General features: G+C 47.6%; 1 protein-coding gene across 2 annotated transcripts in view; it reads right to left on the reverse strand.

Annotated features, from left to right (window-relative positions):
• Window positions 1-7,674: 7,674 nt before the first annotated feature.
• RNF165 (ring finger protein 165) overlaps window positions 7,675-18,913 on the reverse strand; it is a 49,100-nt gene continuing 37,861 nt past the window's right edge. The window contains exons 3-9 of one of the 2 annotated variants that reach the window (XM_032676632.1): window positions 18,052-18,177; window positions 13,785-13,914; window positions 12,672-12,776; window positions 12,049-12,144; window positions 11,718-11,801; window positions 10,752-10,858; window positions 7,675-9,632 (exon numbers count right to left, since the gene is read on the reverse strand). In XM_032676632.1, coding sequence (XP_032532523.1) covers window positions 9,515-9,632; window positions 10,752-10,858; window positions 11,718-11,801; window positions 12,049-12,144; window positions 12,672-12,776; window positions 13,785-13,914; window positions 18,052-18,177 — 766 coding nt within the window. In that variant the 3' untranslated portion in view covers window positions 7,675-9,514. The remainder of the gene's footprint in view (window positions 9,633-10,751; window positions 10,859-11,717; window positions 11,802-12,048; window positions 12,145-12,671; window positions 12,777-13,784; window positions 13,915-18,051; window positions 18,178-18,913) is intronic. The other variant, XM_032676633.1, reaches the window with a different exon arrangement.

Raw genomic sequence — 18,913 nt, forward strand, 5'->3', positions numbered from 1 at the left:
GATTTTTAGCAGCAAGATGTGCTTCCTGGGTTAATATTTTGTAAAATTAATACTGTTTGCTTTTTTTTCTAATACATATAAAAATGCAAATTAATAAATACCTTTGTTGCTTACTTATGATTGAGAGCCACAAGAAACTGTCCCTTACCAGCTCAGGTATTTCTGCTTTCAGTGCTATGCCCTGCCACAGCTGGGAGAACCTTACACCACTGATGAGCTCCACTTTTAGATAAGTAAAGAGGTGAGAGAGTTGAGTCACTTTATTTAAGAAAGTTGAGCTTGGAGATCCCAGTTTTTCCCAGTTACTGGCAACTGCAAACTCTGCATGTCCACACACACACATGCACGTCTCCAGAAGGCACCACATCAGGAGCAGCAGACACAGCTGAGTTTGGGGAGGACCTGCATCCACCCATCTAGGTCTTAAGCAGGGGGATCTGAGTGGTGTTTTCCACCCCTGGGCTTCTTTCCCCCAAGCCAGACTCAGCTGTCCAGCTGAATTCCTACCAGTCTGCAGGGCTGAGACCTGTGGTTACCGCTACCAGGGCTAAAGACCTTCCAAATAATCAATTCCACAGCAAGGAAGCTGTGCTAACTATATTCAAAGCTGACTCAGGATAATCTTACCCTATATGGCCTGAATACCAACTCTGTTTCAGAGCAGCTGCCATTCATTTTCTTCTGTTTTTTTTTCCCTTTAATAAGGGAATAAGTCTTTTTCTGCGGTGAAGGGATTTCCTGGAGGCAACAACGTTTAGTGCTCCTGTTGATGAGCTCTTCCCAGGTACTTGCATCTCTACAAGTACCAATGAAAAAAAGCCTTAAATAAATCATTGCTTCTGGAGCCCTCTCTCCCCACAGGGAGCAGAGGGGCAGGACACATCTTTTGGAGGGGAAAGTGAGGTGTCTGAGCTGCCATGAGAAGACCTTCCTCCTGGCCCACCCATGAGAGGATGTTCCCCTTTCCAAAACCTGTTTTTAAACAAGCACTTTGTATGAATAGGGATCAAATGGGTCATGTGGGTGGGTTAAGCCCACCCACCCCATCAGCCCCTGGGTTGGGAGTGATGCTTCTGCTGGGGCATGACCTGGCCATGAGGCAGGACTGTCCCACAGCTGAATCTCTGACTGCTCATGGACAAAGGAGGCCCCAGCAAAGGCTGGTGATGCTGAGACGGGAGTAAGGGGCATCTTGCAGGTGCTGGCAATTGCTCATGGGTATTTGAAAGCTGCTGCATCCTACCAAAGCCCTTCCAGGGAAGTTCTGCATTTCTATTTTCCACAGCAGGCACCACTGGAGAGACTTGAGATTATTCATGGCTGTCTATGTCAGCTCACAAATAATAGCTCAGACTAATTCATTTTAGAAACCTTTATGGTAACTGATGGTTTTGGAGCAGAGCAAGTTGTTTAAATGAGCCCAGTAATCAACCTCATCAGTGATCAACTACTTGCTGAGAGGAATAATAATAGCAGCCTTCACTGGCTGTGTTCTCCCTCCCCACTGCAGACTGGTGCTGCCAAGCTGTGAGCAAGGGGCTGGGGGCTTACAGGAGGGGCAGAACAAACCTCAGGAGGGTTGAAGGGAGTGCTGGGGTCAGCAAGTGTGCTGCATCCCCGGGATCCTGCTGGGATGGGGTTCAGGCTCCCTGGCTACCCAGGGTGTCCCGTGAGTGCATCTGAGGCATCTGTTTTTGCTGCGCTTGTGCAGTGTCACTGCAGTTCCCCAGTGGGTGTTTGAAGCAAAATAAGGGTCAGGCTTTTGATTTCTCTGCATTCTCTCCCACCTCAGTCTAACCAGGGCTACGAAAAAAAACCTTCCTGTCAATAGGTTTGGCCCATTTTTAGGCAAATGTGTGCTGCAGTGAAATAGGAGTTTGTCCCATTAAAATGCTGTACTCCTGGCATTTCTGGTTGTCTCCAGTCAGTCCCCACTTTGCACAGAGTTGTGGGGAAGCTGGTCTTAGAGCACCACTGCTGCAGTTTAATCCCTGCCATCCACTGAACCAGTTCACCACACTGATACACGCTATTGTGGAGGTGTTAAAGGCCAGGTTGGATGGGGTTTGGAGAAATCTATTCCGGTGGAAGGTATCCCTGCCCATGGCAGGGGGTTGGAACTGGATTTTAAGGTCCCTTCCAGCCCACACCATTCTGTGATTCTATGATGATCCTATGATTCCAGCCCTCAGGAGCAGTGAGGCAGCTTCTGACCCACACACCCTCCCTTCGTGGGGCAAGGAGGAAAGATATATCCTTACCTTGCATATTAGATGTGCTCCCATCTGGGAAGAATCACATATAGGAGGTAGATAGGACCATGGACTAAAATCCTGTTGAAGCAGGAATGAATATCTTTGGGGTCACCAGACCAGTGTGTAGATGGGAGATGAGACTGCAGATACCTGGGTTGCCATCAAAACCTCCTGCCATCCCTGAGCAGGCACACTCAACACAAAAGCTCCAGGCAAAGCTGCCCTGAAACAGGCCAAGGGAGAGTTTGGTGATGGGGGGTCAGCAACCCCACTGCCTCCCAGGAAGGCAACCTTGGCAAAGCATGAAACAACTCCACTTTTTTCTTCTGAAGACTTCAAACAGGCCCTTTGTTAGTGCAAAGCTCGACTCTACCCCGGCTCTGGGGAATCCTTCTGTTGCTACAACAACTAATGCTACAGAAGTAATAAGGCAAGAGTGGAGTTTTTCCAAGGACTGGATTTGCACTAAGCTGCTAAATTCAACACATTCTTGGCCAAGTGGAGAACTAGGGAGCAGAAAAGCCAGATTTTTCCTAGTCCTGTGCCTCTTGTATGGCTCAGGTAGAGCATCCCAAAGCTGATAAGCTGGGCAGATGCAAAGCTCCTGCTCCCACCACCAACCTCTAACTTTTTCCTCTTTATTCCTTAATTGTTAGGCTTTAATGCACAAACCTTCATCCAAAAAAACACTAATGTAGTTGGGAAGCAAGAGCAAAGGACAAGGAGGTTACAATCAGAGTGAGTCTTCAAAACCAGGCTGTCCCATTGTCTCTGTGTCCTCCATCATTTTGGGAATCTGATGCAATGCTATGTTTACTAAATTTATGTTTACAAAGCATTTGGGTGCTAACAGTGAAAACAAGTATAAACAAGAAGCCCTTTGCAGTGTTGCATGCTGAAGGATTGGTTGCCTCTTGCTGCAGGACACAGGGAATTATTTGCAAATCTCTATGAAATTGTTGCAAAATATTCTTATAGCATCATATACCAACCTTACGTTGATGAAGACAGAATGACTGAGGGATGAGAAGTACCTTATACTCTGTATTTAGAGAACATATTATAATCTTCCCTTGCCCCATCCTTATGTGTAAAGGTCCATTTTAAAATTGAAAAGAGCTAAAAAAAAAAGAAAAAAACCAACCAACGAAAAAAACCCAAACAAAACCAAGAATAAATATATTTATTAATGGAGTTGTACAGCTCTGAGCTGCAACCTCTGAGCCAGCTGTGGATTTAGATGCTACAAGACACAAATAAGGGCTAAGCTTCCCAACCCTGGGCAGCTGCTGCGAGAGCAGATGCTAGCAGTGAATAAAGACGTTGCATCTCGGTCCGTGCTGTTACACCTTGATGGGCACAGCTCCTCCCCAGCACAGACACTGGCAGCTGCTCGCTGTGCTCAGCAGGACTGTTATCAGATCGTAGTGACGTGTTTGCCGCTCCAGTTCTGAAACCAAACCAATTGCCATCTCCAGCAACGTTCTCTCCGCTGTCACCCTTCCAAAGGACATCATCAAGATCTCAGTGAGAAAGTGAGATATTCCCCCAGATGGACCAGCAGGTCGTTTTTAACCTGTTTTCTGTTTTCTGAATTTCTGAAACCTTCCTGTAACTAGAGGTTTGTGTTGCCTGAACACGGTTCATCCCTTATGCAGCGTTTGCTGGATGCTGGAGGAGCCGGCAATTCCCTTCGGCTACAGGAACCAAATCTCTGTGATCAGCAACCGCCTGTCTCCAAGGCTTATTTAGTCTAATCACATAGTCAAAACTGGAGACTGGTCTCAGCTTTTCAGGAGGAACAGCTGAATCAAGAGTGGGCAGGAGCAGAGACTGGCACCATCGATAGTGGGAGAGAATAAAAGCGCAGGAAGACCTATGAAATTAACTACGCAGGATGCAAAATTGGGTGCATGACATTGGATTCTCCAGCAGGTAAAAAAAGTATTGAAAAATACCCTTAAATGTATTGGTATTAGTTTGGAGTATTTTTTTTCTTCCAATTAGTTTGTCCTTCCTTAGTTATTAAACAGGAGACCCACACAGAAGGAGAAGTTTCTCCACCAGGAGGATGAAGAACCTTTCAATACCTCTGCAGGACTTGCTAGAGATATCCTACAGGCACTGTGGGATATGGAGAAGAAATCTCTCTTTAACAGGCCTTTTTCAGAAATTCTAGAAAGTGATTTTGGCACCTGATCACTAAACTGGTGCCACAGGACATCATGCATGGTGGTGTGCCCAACGTGTAGAGCCTTACCTCACCCCTGCCATGGAGCTCAACCACCAGCAGCCTCTGCGAAACAGATGGGCAGGGTATTTTATACCCCAGCAGTGGTTTTTTTTGCACATCAAAGTCCAAAGGCATAAGCAGTGAAAGAAGAATTTACTCCGACCCAAAGAAACCAGATACGAGCAGTAAATAAAGACCAAGCCCTGCCAGGTGACTTCTGTGTGGCACAGGTTTATAGTTAGCAATGCAGTTTGTTTTATTAGTTATAAATAAAGTACAAAAAATCCACCAAAAGTGAATCTAAGCATTTACACAATTTCTAATGTCTTTCCATTTCTTCAATGCACTATTGCTTTAATATTAATAATAAATATTTTTCTAGCTTTCTTCTATAAAATAGTCTATGTAGCAAAATGTTGCACAGCACAACAGAACAGCAGTAGGAATACAAAAATGTGGGTGATCCTTTCACCTGTCCGGGCCATTAAAGGAGAGGGGTTTTGTTTGCTCCTTGTTTTACTTATCCCTTTTACAGTGACTTTGGGGGGGACAACAACCAACCCCCCTGTCCCCAAACAGCTCAAAATCACAGCTCCAGGCTACAGGGGAGGAGTGTTAGAGAGCAGCAAGGTAAAAAACACAGACAGGTTTAAAACCTGGGGTAAGGCAAAGTCAACAAAGCAGAGCAGCACCCTGAAGGGACAGAGAGAAAAAAATTAAGGTACAGTGATTTTGTGCCTTTCTAACCCAAAACAGAATTGCATCCAAAGCCTTTTGGGGTGGGGAGGTGTGGCTACTGGCCGAGCACATGCATCAAACCCCAGTTCTGTCCATACATGGCTGAGTGTCTGCACTGACCAAGGGTGGTTATGGCTTAAAGCTTAAAATGTTACCCCATGTACTCTCACCTTCTTGCAAAGCTGGAACACTTGATCTTCAGGAGCCTTTGGGAAAGGGCAGAGCACTGTGAGAACAGCATGGTTGTGGCAGGATGGGGATGGGGATGCTTGGCCATGTAATTTTGGGGCTGACTCCCTTCTCTGGCACAGGTCCCAGCTCTACAGTGGACTAAAAAGCTCTAAATGGAGGTTTCTCTCTTTACAGAAGGGTTGAAACCAACTGACCAAAAGAATCAGTTAGGGGCTTCTGCCACATTCACAGCTCAGAGCTGGGTTATAGCAAATGCTCATGACAGGCCTTGCAAAGGGATACCAGATCGACCCTGTGTCCATCCCACCCCCTCCTGGCTAGACATGGCATCAGAGAGTACCAGAACGGTTTGGTCTGGAAGGGACCTTAAAGCTCATCTTGTTCCAACCCCCTGCCATGGGCAGGGACACCTTCCACTAGACCAGGTTGCTCTGAGCCCTGTCCAACCCAGCCTTGAAACTTCCAGGGCTGGGCCATCCATAACTTCTCCGGGCAACTTGTGCCAGTGCCTTACTAGCCTCTGAGTAGAGAGGTCGACCCCTAAAAAAACTGCAAGGAGTTCCTCACTTTTGTTCCCTCCAAGCCCAGGCTCAGCCTACTGCCTCCTTCACCCCAGCTGGGTGCACACACAGAGGGTGAAAAGAGCCAAACCGAGGACCCACAGGCACCAAAATCTGGACAAAGCCACCACCACACCTGGCCTTCCTTCCTTGGCTTTTGAAGCAACGTGCAGAGTCTGGCACTAAAGGGTGCAATGCATTGCCCCAAGCACAGCCTTGCAGCGGGGGCCTGCTGGGTGTCATTGCAGGGTCACACATGCAGCAAAGAGCAGCAGCATCACCAGCGGGCAGCGGGGACAGGGCAGGACCGGGAACCAACTGAAAAACGTTTTGGCTTTGCAGAGCGTCGTGAACCGCCTTCAATGCGCGGGGACGCAAGCGAAAGGATCACCAGAGTTTGATTATGAGTGCAAATAATATTCATATATATGTGCTAAACACAGTCACTATATTGCAGTTTTCCACTATGTCACAGCATACAGAATCAAAGGTTTGCATTTTTATGGAATGTATCCAAGGTAACAGCACCACAGTAATACAGTTTGTAATCACACACCCTGATTTTTTTCTCTTTTTTTTTTTTTTTTTTTTTTGTTTTTGACAAGATAAGCATTACCCCCCACATCCCCTGTTTAATTTTTTTTTTAAGTACCGATGCATGCAAAGCATTCCATTCCCAGAAACAATGCAAAAATGAGGTAATAGGAGTAATAAAAAAAATTAGTAGTAATTTCTAAATAAATAAATTATAATTAAAAATGCAAAAAAAACAACTATAAAAATAATTAAATAAGAACCCACAATATCTACAAGTTAGTCATAAATTATGATTGTTAAATATAAGGCATTTAAACTCACAAAACCCTGTAAACTATCAATGTTTTGTTTCTAGAGATTTTTTTGTTGTTGTTGTTTGTTTCATTTTGTTTTTTTTTTTAAACTCACCCTATTATCGCAACCTACTCGTACAAATTATTTAAATGCAAAGAAACCTGACACACCAATACAACTCCAGATGCTGTAAATTCGCACACACCTTGGGATCAGTCACTCACACTAGACCATGGGAGTTTGGTGCTTTTCTTCACCAAAGGGTTTGGTTGGTTTTTTTTTTTTTTCTTTTTTAGTTTGCTTGATCTTTTTTTTTTAAAAACTGTGCTTGTTTATTAGGCAAATAGTAACACTTTCTCACAGGCTTTAAGAAAATACGCTGTTCAGGAGCACTCCTCATCCCCTCCCCACCCAGCCAGAGTCCCAGTCACTCTGTTCCTCTCCCAGCTTCACCCCCAGCTCACGCCTGGACAGACCAGACTTCCTTGCAGTGTATTTTACCACCAAAGCCTTGTATAAAATAGTATTATTAGTATTATTTGTAATGATGCTTCAATCTGCTGCTGCTGGAGCCAGTCCCAAGGATGGACTACTCCTTGACCCATGGACATCAGGGCTGGGACCACCACATCCCCCAAGAAGCTGTTGCTTGTGCTGGGTGTCAAATATATCATAAAATCATGGAATAGTTTGGGTTGGAAGAGACCTTAATAGGTCATCCAGTTCCAACTCCCAGACATGGGCAGGGACACCTTCCACTAGACCAGGATGCACAGAGCACTGTCCAACATGACCTTGAATGTTTCCAGCGATGGGGCAGCCACAGCTTCTCTGGGCAGCCTGTGCCAGTTTCTCACCACCCTCACAGCCAAAAATTTTTTCCTTTTGTTTTCCCTACCAAGTGTCCCACTCCCCTCCCTCCTACCTACACGGACACATGAAGAGAGAGGCTCCTGCACCTGCACGTCTGTGGGGATTCCCTCTTTCTCTCCCCTCTCCCTTTGGGAAAAAAAAAGAAGTCTCTGTGGTGCCTCTGAGGTTGGTGTTTTCCAATTACAGCTCATGGGAATCTTCCGATTTCTCAGATAGTGGTTTATGATTGATTCTACTTGGAGAGCATCACTTGGCTCCAGCGAAACGGATGCTCAGGGGAGCCAGAAATCATTCCCACCACATCAGAAATTTCAATACATAATGTTCCTGACTAATTCCCCTGCTGCTCCTCTGCAGCTCTTTCACTCCCCTAGTACGAAATTTAAAAAAAAAAAAAAAAAAAAAAAAAAAGGAAAGAAAAAGAATGTTTTGGTTGTGAATGTCGGTTTTCCGGAGGGTTTTCCACTCGGTCCCTGTGGTTGGCATGCTGAGGTGTTTTTTTTCAGGGGGAGCGTGGATCACAACAGCTCGCTCCTTCGGGTATTGCCTCTTAATTCTGTTTTGAGTGTTAATGTGATTAAGTTGTGTTTTAACAACCACTGATTACTCCGTGTGGATACAGCCTGAAACATGTACACAAGCTCACACGGGTGCAGGTACACATTCTTTGAGGCAGGTCACAACCCAGCAGCAAACCTCCAAAAAAGCAGCAACCCCACTTCCAACCTCCCTCCCCCTCCCACGCCCAAGTGCTCATGGTCTCAGCAGTGCCTTGAGAGCATCGAGTTTTCTTCTGCCCTGTTATCAGAGATGCCTTTGCATGGAAGAAGAGTCGATGTTTTGCACCTCTCAGCACTTCTCTGGTGTTATTATACCCCAAAGCACAGCTGTAGGCACCCACTCCAGTAACCATCACTTTGGAGCTGGTGAAGCCAACCAGTCACACAGCTCACAGGAGAAAGCATCACAGACAATGGCAATCAAATAGACAGATCTTCCTTGGATTTTGATATGACAAGCTACTTTGTTAAAGATACAGAAAGCAAAGAAACAGCATCTAGTCCAATATTATGCCCCTACAGAAAGTGTCCAGCACCAGCAGACAAGCAGGAACGAAGCTTCTCCCTATTGCTTCGCTCGTTTTATCCCCAATTTTTATTTCTTTAAGCTTCTCTAAATTTGCAACACACTGTAAATGCAAGGGAAAGAAGCACACGCGGCTGAGGCAAAGAGCGCAAACCCTTCTGACTGTAAACAGGATTTTGCTTTTTCTCCTCTTCCCCCACCCCAAGGGTGGGAAAGTTTGACCTCTTTATTCCCCCTCTGCAATGTATTAATCAGGCACCAAAATAAGGAATCTATGAAAAAATATTTGGTGCAAAATAGGTAACAGCAACATGTCCACCACAAGATGAGTAGGGCATCAAACACAACATTTCTTAAGCTAACATGCTCCAGCTGCCATCCATAGAAATAGCTAAAGGACCCCTAACATGTTTCTACATATTCAAGAGGTATATATACAATCCCCATGAAGTGCAGGATTGACAGGCCAGGCTACCACAACTAGTTCCTTCATATTCAACACTAAATCTTCTGCAGCACGGGGTCTCTGAGCTCCGGGAATGCCAGCTCCCTTTCACTGGGCCTGTATCCTGCGTATGTGCAATATCTCCTACTGCTAGATATTGTACCACCACCTCCTCCTCCTCCTCACTAACGTGCCTGCAGACTTCCCCTCTCAATCAAATGGCTCAGAAGGCAAAAATTTTGCTGCAAGGGTCTATGGCCATACGACCTGGTAAGGAAAATGGTGTGTCCAGCCAGTCCTTTCAGCTGTCTGAGCCGAGCTGTGTTTCAATGTCCACCCTGCAGATCGGGCACTTCTTGCTGGTGGCCAGCCACTGGTCCACGCACACTTGGTGGAAGAGATGCATACAAGGCAACCGCCTGCAGAGACAGAAAAATACCAGCCTGTTAGGATGGAGGGGGCCCAAGGGACTGAGAAGAGAAGAAAAACACATGGGAAAGCACTGGAGTGGTGACACCAGTGTTGCCGAGGTCCTGCAGTCTCTCCCAGCCACACCAGCTCACACAGGGAAGTAGGATGGAGATACTGTCCTTCTTGGCCTATTAGAAACCCCCACACCATCCTGAACTGATTTGCTCCAGCCATTAACTACCTGTCTGCTACTTTTTAATCTTTCAAGAATAAGGTTATACTCCAAAGCCTCTCGGTTCTTCATCACTGTGACTCATTGGCAGTTAGGTGGGTCCCCACTGCTCCTGCATGAGTGTCTGGGGTGCCCCCAGGGAATGTGGTTGCTTTTTACCTACATCACCTTTGCCATCATCTGCCCTTGTAACACAGAGAGCACAAGAACCCACAGCAAAAGGATCAGAGCTTTTCTTGAGGGTTTAAGGAAATTAAGGGGTGAGAAGCAGGACCAGGTACTTTTCACCTGGAGTTCCTTCAGCCACAGTAGTTCAGTTCTTTGCAATTTCTTGTCCCCACTCTCTGTCACAATCAGAGATCTAACCTAGACAACAGCTTGGGACGTCTGTTATGGATGACTGGGGTTCTGCTGTTGGCTCAGGAAGGTTCCCTGTGACCACGTGGGCAAAGTAATCTTATTCTACAATAAACCAGCTCCATTCTGGACACAAGCCCGAATCTCCTGGACTTCATACTCACACTGCCTTTTATCATGCTTTGGTCATCTGTCAAGCTCAGATGTTGGTAACTGCAAGCTCCAGATGGCTGCCTGAGACCTGGGACACATCCCTCTTTGGCAGTTTGCCACCTGGCCTATTGGCACAGCCTTGAAGCAGGTGATCCAAAACCAGGAGACACTATATTGTCCCTCCTGCTGTTGCAGACCTCCTCCTACTTACAGCCCACACCAATGTCCATCTAAGTAGCTTTTGATTTCCCAGACCCTGCAACAACCCAAGTAAATTTCTCAGGACAAGAACAGGGACAATCCCATGAGTGCACAGTGGCATCAATCCAAATAAGCACAACTCAGATGGCATGGAGAGGCAGAAGAGCAGATGGGAGGATCATACCTGACGTCTTCTCCGTCTTCAAGCATGGACAGACAGATTGTGCACTTCTCATCGGTGTCTGACTCCTCTCCATCGTCTTGCTCAGCTTTGCCTTCCTGTGGTCTTCTCTGCAGCAAGGTTAAAGACATCGTTTGGTTAGGCCTTGACTTTATAATGGTCTCCCAAGCCTGGACAGTTGTAGGAAGGTAAGTAATAAGAGCTTTTTCTATCAACCAGATCCTCCAGCCTGGGGAAGCCAGCCCAGCCAAAACAGCCAGTGAGGTGAGGGTGCCACCAACATGCTGCTGGCTGGCACGTCTCCTCCTGGGGCCAGTGGCAGTGAGGCTGGTGGTGGTGCCCCAAGGAGCAGCCTCTCCTCTGCTGCCCCAATACAGCCTTCTGCCACTTCCTTGCAGTGGGGATGGCTCCATGGTCTCCTTTGCTGGAAGCTTTTCCTGGAGACCCCAAAATGTGTGGGGCCACCACTGCCAGGAAGGGCAACCACCGTGCCCCATGTCAGCCTGGCCACCAGCCCAGCCCTGCGCTGCACCACAGGGCAGTGCTTAGCCTGTCAGCTCTCCCCTTTTCTCTATTCTCCTGTTAATACCATTTTTCTGGATCCGCTGGAGATGCAGTCAGAGGTAAGTGCAGGAGGAGTTATCTCACTTTCCCCCTGGGGCAACGCAACATCCCTACACGTTACTGCCCAGCTGGGGACGACCAGCACGCGGCATTACTACCCAAACAAGCATTTTTTCCCCATTCTCTGCTCAGAACAACCCAAAGATGTGCCACCCATCTCCTTACAGGGAAGACATCAGCTCCAACAGAGGAGACACCCCTTGCGAAGGAAGGGGAGGACAAGGTCCCCCACGCCGCGGAGCCGCCGCCCCCACTCACGTCGGGGCGCGCGGGCAGAGCCGCTTGCATGCAGAACAGGGTGGGTTTGCATGCACCAAGCCCCCTTGGAGGTGTGCACTTTCTTACCAGGTGCGGACAGGGGGGAAATTGCACCCGCTGGGTGGGAGAAGGTTGAGACCCCTTTGAAAATTTGGCCCGCAGCTTCCTAGCCTAGAAGTGAGAAACAGCCAGCTGAGCTACGCCACCGCTTCAGCCCGGGAGCCCCCGTAAGATACCAAAGCATCCTCTCTGGATTTTACGTTCCTCCCCTGCTTTGGGGAATGTTTTGAGTGATGGTTGCGGCTCGCCAACCCTGAGGATTGTGACCCACCAAAGTCCTTCCTTCTGTCTGCTCCATGCCCACAGCCCTGGGAGCTGGGAGGGGCTGGCAGCCGTGCCGTGGTTTCGGGGCACTCACCTTCTTGTACTTGTGGGGGAAGGTGAATCTCTCAATGGTGTTCTGGACGGCGCCCCGGCTCACACTGCCCAGCCTGTCCTCCAGCTGCAGCAGCTCCTGTGGCACAGGAACATCAGGAAATGCCATCCTCGTTGCTCCTGAGGCACGAGGTCCCACCACACAATCCTACCCACTGGTGACCAAGGCTCCCTCCTGTCCTTTCCTCAGTGGAAAGTCCATCAAACCTGAATCAGTCATGATTTCATGATGGATCTGAGCCCCGGCACTTTGTGTTAATAACTAAGGGCTCAAGGCACAGAGCTGGATATCCAGTGTTTCACAAATTAGGGTGCAACTTGAGATCCATCTGACAAGCTAGGGAAACAAAACCCTATAGAACTGTAGCACTTTGTTTACAGACATGAAAGGAGCCAGAGTCAGCCCAAGCCAGACCCAGGCGCTTTGAATAAACCATCTTTTACCAAACCCACTCAACCCCTTTGCCTCCCAGCTATTACTAAAATTGCTGAATGACTCAATGCAATTTCCATGCCACAAAACAGCCTTACAAGTTTATACCAGAGCTTGCACAGATCCCCAGCTCTTCAGAAATTAATAATTCCAAGTCCCCAAGATATACGTACTTCATAGCTCTCCCGCACAGCAGATGTGTGCCTGCTTGGGTTCAGCCCCTGAAGAGCAAGCAACTGAAGTTGAGGGTAAGGGTAATTTCTGATTTCATGAACAACCTGCAAGAAGTGAGGGAGAGAGATAAAGCTTCATGCACTTACCCACAGAAAACCCTCGTGTACCCTGATGTAAATCTAGTGCTTTAAAAATACAAATTGAAAGAGCAGATTGACACCTTCACTGACAGGAGCCTTCTAATAACCAAAAAATGAGGTTTTATTAAATAGATCTCCTATGAATTACCTAAGAACACACATTTCTTCTGGATAAACTATCTGTTATAATAGCTCCTGTAGCATCCATAATGTTGCAGTTCCAAACTCTCAACATGGATTAGCTTTAAAAGAAATCTTATTTTATTTAAATGGATGGATTTCTCTTCATCCAAGCTTTGATTTTTTTCTTTTAAGACTTGCTGTAGTACACAGGTGAGAGGGTCTGACTACAATGCATCAGGAAAAACACCTTCATGGGATTCCTGAGGATGCTTTAAGGACTAGCAGTGCTTGGCATGGCTCAGCTCCAAATACAGCACCCTGCTAGGATAGTGGGTAGCAAATGACCCCTGTCAGCCCATCTTCTCATCAAACTCATTCCTACCTGTGCAGGTGGCCATGCAAAACCTTTACAGGTGGCATCAGAGCTGGTGTAGAGAGCAACAACAGGATGAGGGATGGTCCTCAGGGCTGAACCCAGGGAAAGGAGTCACCCATTGCCCATCCTTCTACATAAAAAAAAGTCCTGGGAGCCCACAGTTTGTGCCAGTATTAATAATATTATTAGTAATAACTGCTGAGTCTCTCACATCCTGCCCAGGTTTTGCAGACCAGCTTGTGAACCCTGGTGCTGCACACGATGGACTGAATCCTTCCAGAACATCTGAGCTTTTCTTTTCTTTCTCTAATCCAGTGCAGTGATGCAACATTATCCTTTCAGACACTCCCTCCCACGGCCGGAGATAAGTGGGATTCACAGAAGACAGGTGATAGAAAGATAGCAGCCTTTATTTTGACTGCCTTCTGGCAGACAATGCATAAAACATTTCTCAGTGAGAGCGTTTCACTTACCATCTGCGTTGAGGATGTGCTTCTGGGGAAATGGTGCATCCGAGGTGTGGCTAAGTAATGCTGATATGGCTGAGGGACGGGACGGACCTGGAACTGGGCGTGAGTCAGTCCCGCATCGACACTGAGGTCCCTGTGGGCATGAGGATGGAAATATGGCTTTGGATGCCATGGATTTGTTCATGGACTACAGACCACGCTCACAGAACAACCTCCCCGGTGGGCTCTGGGCTGCTGTGGGGTTCCTCAGCCTGGGGAGATGCTCCTGGAAGGGAGTTTTCTCTAATTTGAGCAATCACCCACCAGGCCAGCATGAAGGAGTGAGGGGTTGGCTTTATGCCAGTCAGCGTTTGTGTTGGTTGGGTCAGGGACTGAGCAGGTGCAGCCCTGCTAATTTCAGAGCAAGAGCATTTTGGTGGCTCAAAATGATGCCCAGGCTCAGTAACTCAACCTGGTCAGACCAGGTCCTGTCTGTGCTGCCACTATTACGGTATGCCTTGAATATTTTGCAGGAATATAGGCAACTAGTCAAGGAAGCTAATTAGGAGCTAGCTAGGTGCTGCCTGGGAGCTTTTTGATGTGCCTGTGCTCTCGTTGGAGGTCTCCCAGTCCAGACTGTGGTAGGACGTGGGGAGTCAAAGGAGACTTGCACCTCAACTGAACCCGACTCAGGGTGGTGAGGGTGTGAGGTGTGAGGGTGGTGAGGCCCTGGTACAGGTTGCCCAGAGAAGCTGTGACTGCCCCATCCCTGGAAGTGTTCAAAGTTGTGATAGGGCTTGGAGCAACCTGGTCTAGTAAAAGGCATCTCTGCCCAGGGCCTAGGGGTGGAACTAGGTGATCTTTGAAGTCCCTTCCAACCCAAACCATTCTGTGATTCTACAATCACAACTCCAGAACTGCGATTTGTGCATAAAACATAAAGATTTTAAGAAATGTCTGGATGAAACTGCTGTAGGGAAGTGTGTCACACAACTAGCAGGCCAACAGCAATGGAGTAGGACACCCCTGGTGGCCCCACTAGCCTGCATGCAGCCTGGCCCAGGCGAGCAGAAGTGCAGCTCAGCCTGGTGAATCTGGACACTTATCCAGAAGAATAACCCGGCTCAATCCCCAGACCTGGCACGACCAAGATCCTGTCCAACTTCACAGCTCTGCCCAATCCATCACAGAGACATAAACTGCAGCCCCATTGCCACACCGCATGGAGGGGATAGGAGGAGACCTAATGCATCTCCATCTATAATCCAATTAGCTGATCCCTGTTCTCCTCAGCCAAAGAGTCTCTCAGCAAACAAGTGCTTTGAACATCATTCACTTTATCATAATTACAAAATCCGGAGCTCTAATAACCATTGTCTTCACATTTGCCAAAGCAAAGCTAATTAGAGCACAGGGGCGGCTTCCCGTCTCAGCCTCGAACTTCTCCCCTGCGTGGAGGGACGGCAGCAGCGCGTACCACAGCTTGTTAGGAGCAACCCAGATGTGTCCTCCAGCAGCTGTGAAACTGCTTCCACCCAGCAGAAGGCAGAGGACGTGAAGGGACAGTGAATGTAGAAATCCTTCATCCAGAACAGCCTGTGCACCAGGCAGCAGCACCAGGGCTCTTGAATCCCCTGGTAAGGCACCCTGCACCAAGTTGGACTTGATGGCCCTTGTGGGTCCCTTCCAGCTCAGAACATTCTGTGGTTCTGTAATTCTAATTTGAGGCCAGGAGAGGGGCTATCTTTACTGGCCCTGTGATAGAGAGACAAAACCTGGCAGGGGATAAAACACAGCAGGCAACTGGCAGAACACAACCAGGATGAGAATTCACAGCACTGGGCAGTTTCCAGCTCCCGTGTCACAATTTTGGATATTTATCCAATTGTTTAAGACTGTTCCCAGGTGGATGGAAAGCTCAACTGGAAATCAGGAGGTTTTGGTTTCATTCCCAGCCCTGTCACTTTCCTGATGCATGACCTTGACCACTTCCTCTCTGCCATCCCGTATTCCCTGTCTACAGAAGAGATGTGGTATTCCCTAGAGTGCTTTGAGATCGAGGACTGAAGAGATCTCTCAAAGGTGAATGGCCATTATTAGCTTGTACGGGTAGTTGCAACAATAGTACTGCTGAACTGTTTGTGAACCTAGAGACTTAAAATCAGATGTTGAGGTTCCTGAAGTGATGGTGTGGGTCTACAGATGAGTCCAAAGCAGACTACTGCAGGGTACTGTGTTTTCCCAGGGTTTGGGGGTGACTAAGCAGAGTGTACCAGCTGAAGAAGATCAGAAATAACTATTGCTTCCTAGCCTGTGCTACAGGGATGACTGTACAGCATCTTGATGCTCAGATGAGAGGTTCAAGATGTGATGCTTATGGTACATGGGCTGCCAACAACCAAAAGTGGCAGATAAGACTCCAGATAACAGCCTGGATGGTCATCACTATGTGCGTGTGCAGGAGATGATTTATGGAACCAAATGGGAGTTGATTTATTCTTCACCAGAAGATTTTAATTGAGGTTGGGCTCTCTGGGATGACTGATCCCTTTCAGATCCTCCTTCCATCCCCGCTTCCCGAGGCAGTGCCCACCACCTACTGCTTCTGAGAAAATGCTGCTGCTGCTCATCCAGGGGTAACACGCTAGAGGGAAGTTTTTATATATCTGTAACTGGGCAAAAACTGTACATGTGCCCTGAGGGAAAATGAGTCACCCAAACATATATACACAGTGTATGATTTCTGTCGTCCCCGCTCCTTAGGTTTTATAAGGTTATGGAGCAACACAGCGGGGAAAAGGAGGGAGGAGGAGGGAACATAAAGTGACGCTTTATCAGATCCTTCTAATTATTATAATTAAACGCTCTGCGCTGAAATAGAGGCAGAAAGAATGTCTCTATCCAGATGGTACATGAGCTGCTTTGCAAACCGATCAGAACCATGTCATCCTGGCCACATTCAGCCCACAGGGATGCCAGTAATGGGAACACCTAAGAAGAAAATGGCAGAAGGACGTGGCCATATTTTTGGCTGTCTATTATCGCACTGAAGGGGAAAAAACCCCCACCCGGTGTTAAAGTAGGGCTATTCATTTGTGGAGTGAAGCATTCCCATCATTAAGATTTCCTACCCCATTTTATTTTGGTCCTCTTGTAGGCATACGTTGCGATTGTCTCTAATTACAAGTTCACATGCTATTTTTTTCCATTCAGTGCACAGAATGGACTTTGCTTAGCTTACAGAAGTATGTTTTTATTTCCTTATTCTATCAAGTAGGGCACCATACCTTATTAAATGTTCAAGAGCTCAAAACCTGCTCTGAAAATGAAGTGATCAATTCCCTGCAAAGCTTTTCCAGGGTATTAAACACTACAGTGGGAGAATGATTAACAAATCTTGATTCATGCTACCCTGCATGGCAGAGCAGCATGGTGGTCCCTAATTGAGACCACAGAAGAAGTTATGACCACTGTTTTTTGGGTGCCTGAAGGACAGCAGAAGGTCTAGTTCAGGCAGAGACAGTGGTCTAAAGGAAAAAGACCCTGTCTGTGCCCTGCAGCAGGAAGAGCCAATGGGGAAGATTAATGCTTGGCTGCACTCTACATCTGTAGGTGAAGAGTTATGGGCAATAACAGTGGAGCAGGTTCAGAGAAGGGAATGGAGCTGGGGAAGGGTCTGGAGCAGCTGGAGCAGCTGAGGGAGCTGAGGGGGCTCAGCCTGGAGAAAAGGAGGCTTGGGAGGATTTTCTCACTCTCTTGCAACTCCCTGACAGGAGGGTGGGGCCAGGTAGGTGTCAGGCTGTGCTCCCAGGGAACAAGGGACAGAACAAGAAGAAATGTTCTCAAGTTGTGTCAAGAAGTGTTTAGATTGGATATCAGGAGCAATTCTTTCACCCAAAGAGCCATCAAGTTCTGCCACAGGCTCCCAGGGTAGTGAGAGAGTTCCTGTCCCTGTAGGGATTTAGAAGCCATGTAGATGTGGCACTTGGGGACATGAGTTACTGCTCAGCCTGGCAGTGCTGGGGAATTGTTGGACTCGATGATCTTAGAGGGTTTTTCCATCCCAAATGATTCTATAATTATATATATATGCCTGGAGGCTCTAGCACACACTTATGGCCCTCTCAGAGGCGAGTTTTCCCACTGCACATTCCCCACACTGTAACTGTTGAGCTGCCCCACTGGCTTCCATGAAAGCGTTGATCCCTGATGATACTCCCCAACCCTTGCAGCCTTCCTGGGACTTTTTAAAGACCTCACTCAACGCACTAGTGAAATGTGGATCACTTACCAGTCCGTGCCTTCTGCTAAATACCTGGGCTGGGGCCCCATGGGTTGTGGAGTCTGCAGTTGGTGGCTGAAGTCGAAGCTGGGGTGTAGGCGGTGAGGCTGGACAGACATGCGCTCTTGAGCCCGCCTGCAACAGAGAGAACAGTGACACAGTCAGACACGGGTGGCACTGGGATCTACAGCTCCTGCTCCAGCCTCCTGTCAATAATCCATGGGAAAACCCCAATGTGAATACGTGTCCAAGAGAAAACAGCCCAGGCAGGTGTCAGGGATGGTGGGAAGAGGAACCCAGGGCTGCGGCATTTCCTCATCGTCACCACGGACATTGGCTCTCATGCCCTTTGGCAACCACATGTGCTCAGTTTACAGGAGATCCTATTTGGTGGCAACACGGAGAGAAAAAGAGGAAATCAAACAACACCTTCCTGAGTAGCTTCGTGCTGTTTGCACTATTTTTTTTTCTCCACAGTCAGCCCCATAAACAACACACAAGATAAAACGTGTCCCTGCTTCAGCCGTGATCCATCATCATAAAGAAGCTGCAGGTTGTCTCGTCTCCCCATGCAGTCCATAAACTCCTGGGGAACCTCATTCATAACTGGATTACTCAGGAGTGACTGAAAGCAGAATTTACTCTCACTGGCCTTTGCCAACATTCCTCTGGCTGATGGACAGGCCAGGCTGGGATCCAGCTCCTTCTCCCTCAGCTCTGCTGCCATTGCAGGCAGGGAAAAGAAAGTGGTAGAAAATACAACAGAGTTTTCTTAGGGATTTGAGTCTTGTGGTTATTGTCTAGTTGAACCACTCAGGGGAAGAGGATGTGCTGCTTGATCAATGTCCACATTTGGCAAGAGACAAGGTGG

Source organism: Chiroxiphia lanceolata, chromosome Z (assembly GCF_009829145.1).
Source record: "Chiroxiphia lanceolata isolate bChiLan1 chromosome Z, bChiLan1.pri, whole genome shotgun sequence".
NCBI lineage: Eukaryota > Metazoa > Chordata > Aves > Passeriformes > Pipridae > Chiroxiphia > Chiroxiphia lanceolata.